This window comes from Myotis daubentonii, chromosome 11 (assembly GCF_963259705.1).
Source record: "Myotis daubentonii chromosome 11, mMyoDau2.1, whole genome shotgun sequence".
Taxonomy (NCBI): domain Eukaryota; kingdom Metazoa; phylum Chordata; class Mammalia; order Chiroptera; family Vespertilionidae; genus Myotis; species Myotis daubentonii.
Window position 1 is genome coordinate 79,850,612 of NC_081850.1, and position 12,071 is coordinate 79,862,682.

At 59.1% G+C, this 12,071-nt stretch overlaps 1 protein-coding gene across 1 annotated transcript; it reads left to right on the forward strand.

Annotated features, from left to right (window-relative positions):
• Positions 1–307: 307 nt before the first annotated feature.
• Positions 308–6,570, forward strand: LOC132212515 (bile salt-activated lipase-like). Its single transcript, XM_059658406.1, is given in 12 exon segments — positions 308–385; positions 1,200–1,359; positions 1,461–1,583; positions 1,770–1,967; positions 2,626–2,756; positions 3,080–3,187; positions 3,300–3,417; positions 3,968–4,154; positions 4,323–4,526; positions 5,824–6,021; positions 6,272–6,488; positions 6,490–6,570. Coding segments are annotated over 12 exon segments (1,776 nt in total). The 5' UTR covers positions 308–319; the 3' UTR covers positions 6,556–6,570.
• Positions 6,571–12,071: the final 5,501 nt, after the last annotated feature.

Here is a 12,071-nt window from a genome sequence, read left to right on the forward strand (position 1 = left end):
GGCAGCTATGCATGTGACTGTGTATGTGAGTGTCTGTGTGCCCACACCTGCATGACCTTGGCCCTGAACCCGCCTGGAAAGGGCAGCTATGCATGTGACTGTGTATGTGAGTGTGTGTGTGCCCACACCTGCATGACCTTGGCCCTGAGCCTGGCTGGATATGGCAGCTATCCTGCCTGGAGGAAGGGGCAGAGGGAGGGTAGGGGAAGGGAACCATCCACAGGCAGCTGCCAGCCCTGGCTCCCGGATGTCTCCCGGATGTCCCGCCCCATAAATACCCCTGCTCAGAGGCAGGGGCCCTGAGACAGGCACACGCACCATGGGGCGCCTGGAGCTGGCTGTCTTAGGCATCGCCTGCTGCTTGGCAGTAGCGAACTCAGCATCGGTAAGCAAGAGCCCAGCGGGCCAGGAGGGGCCCCTGTCTGCTCCCCAAACCCGGCCTGGGAACTGGGTCCGGCACTGCGGATGGGTGGTAGGGAGGGTATAGGGGAGGGGGGGAGGCAGGTGAGGCGCTGGCAGAAAGAGCCCCTGAGAGCCCACACCCAGCAGGCACTTTCCTGGCCCTTCCTCTGCCCCTGCATCCACGCTCACGCTGTGGTGCAGGCGCAGCTCAAATACAGGACGCCCACGAACTTGAACGTCAGAAACCAGGAATAAGTTCTGGTACAGGCGCTCTCCAGGGCACACAGGGTGCACTGACGCCAAACACAAACAACACCCCAGGGTCACTGGCGTCCTCAGTGCTGATTTGCGGAGTCCGCCTTGGCCACCAGGGCCCTCAGGGTGTTCCTCTGTCCGGGGATGGCCATGGCCCCGCACAGAAGGAAGCTGGGCCCTGAGCAGGCCAGCAGGTTGCCCATCACAGCCCCCAGCGTCGGAACAGGAGTCTGGACCTCGGTCTAGTTCAACTCGGAGCCTGGCCCCCGGCCCCGGCCCCCAAGAAGGTGCGACACCCAACTGCTTGCCGGTGGCCCGGGCCCCTCCAGGGTCACTCAGGAGCCCCGGGGCAGCTACAGGGCCTCCTACCTCAGGGCCCTGCCATGGGGTGAGGAGCGGGGCTTCCACAGGAACCCACAGCTACAGGCGGGCGTGACTAGGGTCCCTACCTAGAAGCTGTCCTGGAGCCCTAGAACCTGCTGGGGTTGCCCCACCCCACTGGCCGCCTAGCCTGCGCCCCCTGAGCCTGGCCCTCTCCCCAGCTGGGCGTGGTGCACACGGAAGGGGGCTTCGTAGAGGGCGTCAACAAGAAGCTTGGCCTCTTCGGCATCGGCGGCCGCTCTGTGGACATCTTCAAGGGCATCCCCTTCGCCGCCCCGCCCAAGGCCCTGGAGAACGCCCAGCCGCACCCCGGCTGGCAAGGTGGGAGTTGGTCGGGGGGAGGGGGAGTACTGGGCTGGTCCTGTGCCTACAGTGGGGTATGGGGCCACCATCCTCACGCCAGCCCCTCTGGTCACCCACAGGGACCCTGAAGGCCAAGAACTTCAAGCAGCGATGCCTGCAAATCACTCTCACCCAGTTAAATACCAGGGGCTCCGAGGACTGCCTCTACCTCAACATCTGGGTCCCCCAGGGCCAGAAGGAAGGTGCATCCCCCCACCCCATGCCTTCCTGGTCCCTGAACCTGCAGAAAGTGCCCAGGCAGCCAGAGGCCTAGCCCTGCCCAGCCCCTTGGCTGTGTGTGGGCTCCAGAGCTGAAATTCCCTGAAACAAGCACCCAGAGGGGATGAGGAGGGGCAGCTGGGGTCACCGGGTCTGCTCTCCTGCCTCAGTTTCCCAGAACCTGCCTGTCATGATTTGGATCTTCGGAGGGGCCTTCTTCTTTGGGACCGGCCAAGGGTTAAAGTTCTTCAGTGACTATCAGTTCGACGGGGAGGAGATCACCACGCGGGGCAACGTTATATTGGTCACCTTCAACCACCGTGTTGGGCCGCTGGGCTTCCTCAGCACTGGGGACGCCAACCTGCCAGGTGTGTCGGGCGCGTGAGTCCAGGGGTGAGGGAGCTGGCAGGGGCCCTTCAGCACCACTTTCACCGAACAACTCCTGAAAGTCTCCCAGAGAGACCCAGAATTCTACTGGCAGAGCAGGAAGCTGGGGATGGACAGTGAGACACAGGAGCCCATCCGCAGCTGTAGTGAGAGAAGAGGCTGCCAGCCAGCCATGCAGGGACCCAGGGACACCAGGGAGCAGATACCCAGACCCAGGGAGACCAGGGAGCAGGGACAGGGTCCCAGGGAGACCGAAGACCAGGGACAGGGACCCAGGGAGACCAGGGAGCAGGGACAGGGTCCCAGGGAGACCAGAGACCAGGGACAGGGACCCAGGGAGACCAGGGAGCAGGGACAGGGACCCAGGGAGAAACAGAAGATGAGACACTGACGTGGTGACTCAGGGGACACTGAATCATAGGACAGACAGACAACAAGAGGGACCGTGTCAGGGAGAGAGTAGAGCAGCCTGGCCCTTCTGGTCCTGGTCCCCTACCTGAGCCCCACACCCCCCCCAGCACCTCATTCAACAGCCTCCTGGGACCCGCCTTGCGCCATCCTGGGGCTTGACAGGGGTCTCCACATGGAGGAGGCTCTCCCCCCATCCCAGTTCCTGATGTGCTCCCCCACCTGTCCCAGGTAACTATGGCCTTCGGGACCAGCACATGGCCATTGCGTGGGTGAAGAGGAACATTGCGGCCTTCGGGGGGGACCCCGACAACATCACCATCTTTGGGCAATCATCTGGAAGTGTCAGCGTCTCTCTGCAGGTCTAAAGAACAGTGGGAGGGCGGGCCTTCCACCCAGGGTGTTAGCGGGGAGCTCAGGGGGAGCTGATGGGAACTAGGAGAGCTAATGGGGGCTGAGGGAACTGACGGGTGTTGGGGGAGCTGATCGAGGCTGGGTGAGCCAATGGGGCTAGGTGAGATGATGGGAACTTGGTGAGCTGATGTGGCTGGGTGATGTGATGGGAACTGGGGGAGCAGAAGGGGGCTGTGGGGAACAACATGAAGCTGACAGTTTGGCTGTCCCTGGTGGTGCCCGGGTGGGCAGGAGAGCGAGGCCATGGTGACAGGACAACTGTGTGTTGCAGATCCTCTCTCCCTACAACAAGGGCCTCATCCGGCGAGCCATCAGCCAGAGCGGCGTGGCGCTGACCCCCTGGGCCATCCAGAAGAACCCTCTCTTCTGGGCCAAGGGGGTAAAACGGAGCTGTGGTGGGCGGGGGGAGGATTACCTCCTGTCCATGCCCTGTCCCGGTCCCCAAGGCCCCCTGCACTGGCCTCACCTACCTGTCTCCCCCCAACCCTCAGATCGCCAAGAAGGTGGGCTGCCCACTGGATGATACTGCCAGGATGGCCAAGTGTCTGAAGGCCACCGACCCCCGGGCCCTGACGCTGGCCTATAAGATGCCCCTGTTGGGACGGAAGTGTGAGTGGGGACTCCATATGGGGGGATGGCCATGCTCCCAAACAAGTGAGGATTGAGGGGCTGCGGCCTGGCCTTTCACCCGCTCACTGGCATCCCTGGGAGCCCGGTGCCGTCGGGGCCCTTGTTGCCTCCGTGGCCTCGACTGGCTGTGCTGAGGGCGCCATCCCTCCCTCTGAGCCTCCCTGGGTCCTGACCCCTTGGGAAGCTGGTTCACCTTTTCCCCCAACCACGGACAGAAACAGTCATTTGCACCCAATTTTAGGGGCCTCAGACACCGTGGCTGTCAGCGGGATGGTTTGGCTCCAGGGAGCCTGTGGCAGTCAGCACACAGTCTGGGTTGCCACACTGGGGGGTGCTGACCTCTAGCAGACGGGGCCAGGGAAGCTGCTCCACACCCGCAGGGCAGCCCAGGCCTTAGAACTATCCAGGTCCCATGTCAGGGGACAGGCTGAGGACCCTGGTCTGGATCAGAGGAGGCAGGGGCTGCCCCTGGGCCCGGGGTCTGGCAGGGGGGCTCTGAAAGGTGTGAGGACCCCTGCTCTACAAGCAGACCCAGGCCTGTACTATTTGGGCCTCTTGCCTGTCGTGGATGGAGACTTCATCCCCAACGACCCCATCAACCTTTTCGCCAACGCGGCCGACATCGACTACATCGCTGGCACCAACGACATGGACGGCCACCTCTTTGCCAGCGTTGACTTGCCAGCCATCAATGTGGCCTTGCTGACCGTCACAGGGTGAGTAGGGTTCAGGGCTAGGGAAATGCCTGGGGGCCTCTTGGGGAGGCCTCAGCTGGAGTAAGAAGTTGGCCGGTGTAGCGGGCCATCTGCAGGCCCCTTGCGGTGGTTTGGGGGGGATGCTACGCTGGCCCAGGTCCAGGATCCAGTGTCGGCTTGTCCCTGCAGGGAGGACTTCTTCAAGCTGGTCAGTGGGCTCACCATTGCCAAGGGGCCCAGAGGTGCCAATGCCACCTTTGACTTCTACACGGCGTCCTGGGCTGAGGACTCCTCCCAGGAGGCCAAGAAGAAGACGGTGGTGGACTTTGAGACCGACGTCCTCTTCCTGATGCCTACGAAGATGGCCATGGCCCAGCACAGAGCCAACGCCAAGTGAGGGCCCTCGCAGGAGAGGCCTGGGTCATGGACCTGCCCAGCAAGGCCTCCCCAGTGGGCGGCTCAGGGGGTCAGGGAGGCCCGGGAAAGCCGTGATGGGGTCACAGCGGTGCCTGCTCCATCTGCCTTGCCCAGGCCTGACGAGACTTGAGAAGTCCTCTCCTCACCTCCCAGCTCAGGGGCCTTTACAAAACCCTCCTCATGTTACTGGGAAACCCCCGGGTGGGCTGGGGTTGCCTGTCCCTGTGTCCAATAACGAAGGCCTGGTTGAACCATATGAGGTGTTTATTGAGAAGGCCAGCCAATCAGAAGACAGGGTGCTTACAACTAATCAAATCCTGTTTTCCAGCAGGTGTAGGGGACAGGACTATAAAGGCGAAGGGGCTGGGGTGCTAGGTACAGCCCTGGGTGTCCGCACACATCAGCTATTGTAGTCAATGAACCATGAGATGATGTGGATGAGATGATGTGGCTGAGATGATGGGGATGAGATGATGGGGATGAGATGATGGGGATGAGATGATGTTTTGACTCCTGGTGGGTCTGTCTGACCATGCTTATTGGTTCTGCTTGCTGGATTCAAAGCTGAGTCACCTCCTTCATTTTTTGCACAGGCCTTCAAAGGAAATTTCAGGAAAACTTAACCCCCTATTCACATAAGTATGTGTGTTCTAAGATTGAAAATAATAGGGTTACCGTTCAGATTAATTCAGGTGCTCTATCTATCAGGTTATCAGTGCCCCATTCCCTCAGCCCACAGGCCTCCCTGCAGTGTCTGCAGCCTCCCCGCACCCCCCAGGCCCAGGGGGACAGAACACGGGATGATGGTCTCTGTTGTGGGTTTGGAGTTTGCCAACATTCATAACAACTTTGGCCTGCGGCCACCTGGTAAACCTCCAGTGAAAATAAAAAGTGCATTAGGGATGCCGACACGGAAGGGAGAGAAAATACCTAGGAAGTGTAGGATGAAAGCTTGTAGCAACTACATGAACTTGTGTTGTTCATTGGGTGGGTCAGGTATGTACCCGACGAAGAACACAAACTCATCTGCAGAGAAAAGGAAGGAAGACGCCTCCATAGGCTTTGGGGAGGGAAGTGTGGATACACTCGAAATCCCAGAACCACAAACCCCACCGTCTTCCCTTCCCCGGTGCAGGGACCCAGGTCCCTCCTGAGTCTGGGGATTTCCCGGTTCCTCCCTGCTCTCCCCAGGGCCTCCCTCCAGTGCCCAGCTCTTGCCTGGGGGGCCCAGGTGAGCTCACTGCCAACTTGGGCGGTGTCCCTCCCTCCTCAGGAGTGCCCGGACCTACACCTACCTGTTCTCCCATCCTTCTCGCATTCCGTTGTACCCAAGCTGGATGGGCGCCGACCACATCACTGAACTCCCCTACGTGTATGGGAAGCCCTTCGACAACCCTCTGATCTACCGGGCCCAAGACAGGACTGTCTCCCGGACCATGATCGCCTACTGGACCAACTTTGCCAGAACTGGGTAAGGCGGGTGAGGCTGCGCCAGGCCTCCTGCCACCTGGGCCCACATGCCTGTCCCCTCATGTACACTTAACCTCGCTGAGCCCCAGTACCCCCTATGTGTGAGGATAGAGTTCCTGGTTGGGCGCAGAACATGTACATGCCCAGCCCATGCCCAGGAGACAGTGAGGCCCTGGTGGATCAGGTCAGCATGGAGGTCTCCAGCCTCCTGTGAGCACTCAGACCCCACACGGCCTTTTCCTCATCTGCAGGGACCCCAACCAGGGCCACTCGGCTGTGCCCACCCAATGGGAGCCCTACACCCAGGAAAACGACAACTACCTGGAGATTAACAACAAGATGGATGGCCAGTCCATGAAGAGGCACCTGAGGAGCAGCTACCTGCAGTACTGGACCCAGACCTACCAGGCACTGCCCACTGTGAATGGAGACGGGGCCACCCTCGTGCCCTCCTCGGACGACTCTGAGGGCTCCCCCTGAGCCCCCCACTGGTGACTCTGAGGGGGCTCAGATGCCCGCAGCCATTGGCTTCTAATGTCCCTGCCCCAGAGCCACAGGTGGGACCCAAGGAGCCCACCTCCCTCCCCAACTCCTCCTGAATAAAGCCCTTCTCTCTCTGGCAACCCTCTTTGCCCTCATGACGTCAGCTGCCCGCCCAGGCTCTGCCTGTGTCCAGCTCAGGAAGTGGGGTGCCCCCCTCATTTCAGAGGAGGAAAGAGGGTCGGAGAAGCATCAGCGCGAGGGCTGAGCTCAGGCTGCAGGCCCTGATGGGGGTGAGGGTGGGACATGTGGGCAGCTGCCTCTGAAACACTGGACCCAGCCTTGGCATGCCCTCAGGGTGCGAGGAGCGGCTCTGTTTAACAGGAATGGCCTGGGAGAGAAACGGATTCGCCACCAGCTGGGTCCCAGGCAGAGACAGTAATGCATCCCGCAGGGCTCAGAGCAGAGGGTACAGGGCTGGGCCTTGGGTGCCCACCAGCAGGGCCAGGGGTGCTGCCCGCTGGCTCTGGCAGAGTCCGGAGGGGAGCGGGAGGCAGAGGTCAGATGCAGGGCCATGGCCACCTCAGCAAGGTCTGGGACGGGGCACCGCCTGCACCGGGGGCTCCCCCATCCTGACCTCACATGGCCCAGGCGGTGGGCACTGTGGACACCCCCTTTTTGGAAAGATACTAGGCCTTGAGAGGGGTCATGTGCCCCAGGTCCTCACATCAGGAACTCAAACCCAGGTCTGAGACTCAGGTGGAAACTGTGGACACCCCCGTTGCAGACAGTTACTGTGAGACAGGCTCACCTGTCCGAACTCAAATAGGGACTCGGAGACAGAAGTGCGGTGAAATCCAGACCTTGACTGCGCTCTGGAGAGCGGGTGTCCGCCCATTGCCCAGGCTCACCTGGGCCGGGAGCACAGTCCACTTAATTGGCCGTCCTCCTGTTCCTCATTGGCTGCGTGCTATGGGCTCAGCTGTTTCCTGACACATCCACTAGGTCCTCCTATTGGGCCATTTAAAAAAATTGGGCTGAGGCCTTTTCTAGTTGCCTCCCCCTCCCCCTGTCTAGCTGAGGCGGGTGCCTGGAGGGTCTCCACCATGATGCCGGCCCACGCCCACAGGGCCTTGGTCTCCCATCCTCGTCCCTCCCCCTCCCTTCTCTGTGCCTGGGGAGGTTCAGGCACCGCTTCCATCAGAAGCTGGCCATGCTGGCACATGTCCTACAGCGCCAGGGCTCCAAGAGGGGTCACGTGCCCCAGGCCCTCACAGCGAGGACTCAAGCCCAGGTCTGAGACACCAAAGCTCACCAGGTCAGCTCAGAGCAGGCGTGAGGGCTCAGAGGAGAGAAGGTTCCTGCTGGGGGTATGCATGGCAGGGGCAGCTCAGGTCACCAGCCGGCCACCCGATGCACATGGTCCAGTGTTTCCCTGGCCAGGCGGTGGGAACAGCAGGCAGTGTGTGTGGTGTTCCTCTCGCCCTCCCTGCCCCATCCTTCCATCTCCCCCACGAGGTGATCTAAGCGCCCACCTCCCCATGGCAGAACCACAGCACAGCCCTGGACAGCGAGGGCAGCCAGCCAGGGGCTGCAGGCTCTCAGGGCTCCAGCCCGTCTACCCTTCAGGACCAGTGAGTCTAAACTGGTCACAGCCTGAGTGGAGGACCTCAGACCTCACAGCCCTGGGTTCCTCTGGGCCAGGGGGTGAGAGGGCTCAGGAATCAGCAAGTCTATCCTGCCAACCCGCACTCACCTGGGACTCCTCAGACCACGTGCGGGCAGGCGAGGGGGCTGGCCCAGCGCCTGGTCCTGGGTGAAATGGAGCCTGTGAAGAGCGGCAGCTCCTGGTTCCCGGGGCCCAGCTGTCGCCTTAAATGAGCTGCATCACAAATGCTTCCTGTTTCTCGCTCAGCACGGCCAGGGGTGAACCTGAGGGGGCGGGGGTGGTGAAGGATTAAAGAAGGACAGACAAGCCCTAATCAGTTTCGCTCAGTGGTTAGAGCATCGGCCTATAGACTGAAGGTTCCCATGTTCGATTGGGGTCAAGGGCATGTACCTTGGTTGCGGGCACATCCCCAGTGGGGGGAGTGCAGAAGGCAGCTGATCAATGTTTCTAACTCTCTATCCCTCTCCCAGCCTGTCTGTACAAAAATCAATAAAATATATTTTTTTAAAAAAATAGAAGAAGACGACAAAGAAGAGAATAAAGCTGGGGCTGGGTGGGGTACTGCTCTCAGATGGAGAGACAGGGCCACAGCCTGCAAGCTGAGTCTTTGTTTAACAGCCAGTTTCCACGAGGCAAAGTAAGGGCTCAAGATGTTTACAGTGTCTCACAGGTTTGGAGTCTACTCAATTACATGCACCTGAACTCTATCAATGCTGCACCTCCCGCAGCCTCTATCACTGTGCCACCTGAGACCGCAGGTTCGGACCATAAGGTCAAGTGTATAACTATAGCCTTTGGTTATAACTGTGCTGGGAGGGCTTTGTCCTCCAAGCCGGGACTTGCACGTGGCTTTGCCACGAGAGAACCTGCCCTCTCATGAGTTCAAGGTTTGATCCTGTCCAAACACTGTAATCGCTCTCCACACTTTCCCAGACACACCGCCGACAGAGAGGCCTTCCCAGGACGGGTTCCAATCCGGTAAGGAAAAGCCCGGGCCCCTGAGAACACAATGCGAAGTCCCCGACAGTCCTCCCAGCCTCGCCTCCCCAGTGGCAGCTGTGATCTGTCCACACTCCCCCACTTAGTACAGGTGGGTTCCGTTCTGAACTTGAAATCTACGAATTCCTCCTGGTGGGCAGCAGAAACCACAAGCCCAGCCAAACTCCTCCCTCTTCCGCCAAAGGAAGGCAGCCCGTCCTGGCTCAGGAGGTGGTCCTTGCAACTGTTACTTTTTAAATATCAGGGAAAGCCCTAGCCGGTTTGGCTCAGAGGACAGAGCATTGGCCTGAGGACTGAAGGGTCCCGGGTTGATTCTGGTCAAGGGCACCTGCCTGGGTTGTGGGCTGGATCCCCAGTGTGGGCCTGCAGGAGGCAGCTGATCAGTGATTCTCTCTCATCATTGATGTTTCTAATTCTCACCCCCTCTCCCTTCTTCTCTGAAATCAATAAAAACATATTAAAAAACAACAACCATCGGGGTAAAATATACATAACAGAAAATACTCTAGTTGAACAATTTATAAGACTTCAATTCAGTGATATTAACTGCAATCACACTAATGTGCAATGATAACCATTATGTAGTTTCAAAACTTTGCATCACTAAAACAAAAACTTTGTACCATTTCACAGTAACTCCCCTCCTCTGAGTCCTATTAATATATTCTACCTCCTGTCTCAATCTATTTGCCTATTCTAAATATTTCAGTCTCTTTTTAAATTGATTTTCTTTTTAGAGAGAGAAGGAGAGAGAGAAACATAAATCTGATAGATACACTAGAGGCCCGATGCACAAAATGCATGCACTGATGGGTCCCTAGACCTGGCCAGCGACCAGGGCCGATTAGGGCCTTCCTTCCCCCGTGCCCCCGCCTGCATGCCCTGCTGGCTGCCGACTCGGGCCTTCCTTCATTCCACGCTGCTCCCTGGTGGTCAGTGCACATCATAGCCAGCGGTCGAACTCCTGGTTGGTCAAAGTCCCGTGGGAACAATTTCCATATTAGCCTTTATTATATAGGATGGATCGGCTCCCTCCTGCGTGCCCCCTACTGGGGATTGAGGCCTGCATGTGCATTGACTGGGAATGGGAAGGGTGACCTGTTGGTGCATGGGAAGATGCTCAGCCAACTGAACCACACCCGCCAGGCTATTTTGTTTATTTTACTTTTTAAAATGTATGTATTTTTTATTTCGGAGAGGAAGGGAGCAAAGAGAGAGCCAGAAACATCAATGATGAGAGAGAACCATTGATTGGCTGCCTTCTACACACACTCTACTGGGAATCAGGCCCACCACCCTGGCACCTGCCCCTGACTGGAATTGAACCTGGGACCCTTCAGTCCACAGATCGAACCACTGACCCAAACCACTGACCCAAACAAAAGTTCTGGATTCATCTCTTCCCGCCCTCCCTCCACTTTCACTCCAAGATCTGTCCTTCTGTTCGATGCTTCCATGTCGATGGTTCTGTTTTATTTGTCAGTTTATTTGGTTCATTAGATTCCACATGAATGAGATTATGTGACACTTGTCTTTCTCCCACTGGCTCACTTCACTCAGCACAATAGTCTCCAGGTCCCGCCAGGCTGTCTCAGAGGGTCAGAGTTCCTTCCTTTTTACAGCCGCATAGTATTCCATGGTGTGAATGTACCACAGCTTTTTATCCACTCATCTACCGATGGGCACTTGGGCTGTTAACAAATGCACCCGTCAAACCCTTTGCTCCCCGGTCCTCACCCACAGGCCCAGCCTGCCCAGCTCCTGCTTCCCACTGTGCGGCCCCCTCCCCACCTGCATCCCAGGAGACCTGGGCTCTGGGTCAATAGGCCCAGCTCAGGGCCCAGCTCCCTTCTGTGCCAGGGACATGGCCGTCCCCGGACATTCGAGTTTGTGGGCGTCCTGTATGTGAGCTGCGCCTGCGACATCGTATGAGTACGATGCAGGGGCAGAGGAAGGGCCAGGAAGGTGCGTGCTGGTGGGGACTCTCGGGGGCTCTTCCTGCCAGCGCCTCACCTGCCTGCCCCCCTCCATGGTGCTGTCCCCGGCTATCCTGCCTGGACGAAGGGGCAGAGAGAGGAGGAAGGAAAGGCGACCACCACAGCGGGCGAGGCAGGGGCCCCTGTCTCCTTGAATGTAGTTTTAGAACGACAAGCACGGCTCCTGGTAGCAAAGGGCTGAGGGCCTGGGTGAGGGGCCGCTGGCCTGGGAGGGCTCTGCTGTCCCCGGGCCCTGAGCGCCCCCATCCCTGGGGAAGGCAGTGCTGCCAGCTCCACAGAGACAGGAGCCCGGGGTTTGTCCATGGAGATTCCTCTGGTTCCCGAGTGAGACACCCTCCCGGAGCCACACGCTGCCTTTCTGCTCTCACACACTCTGCTCAGACCTCTCTCCCTCTGCCTCTGTGTCCCCATTATCTCTGGCTCTCCCCGTATCTGTCTCTCTCTGTCTGTGTGTCTCCATGATCTCTGTCTCTTTGTTTTTCGGTCTCTGTCTCTCCCTCCCTCTGTCTCTCTGTCTGTCACCCCCTCTGTCTCTGGTGCATTTCTGAAGCCAGGCCCTTCCTCTTCCTCAGGGAAGCCACCAGGCTGGGCGGGAGCCCCCTTCCCTCCACACCTGTGCCCGCCTGAGCCTCCAGTCCTCCCATCCTGGGCTGCTGGTGCTGAGTGTGAGGGTGCCCTCCCTGACGGCAGGATCGCTCTGTGTTGCTCTGGGCCCCACACCCAGCTCGGACTGCACACCAGTGGCCCTCGGACCCAGGCTCAGCCACGTGGCTGCCCAGGAGCACACAGCCCTCTCTGTCCAGAGGCGACATGCCCAGTCCTCTGTGAACTCCCTTTGCTGGGCTCCGGAGCTTGAGGTGGGGCCCTGGTTGGGCCTGGAGGGAAGCAGGCCCCCTTCTCTGAGGC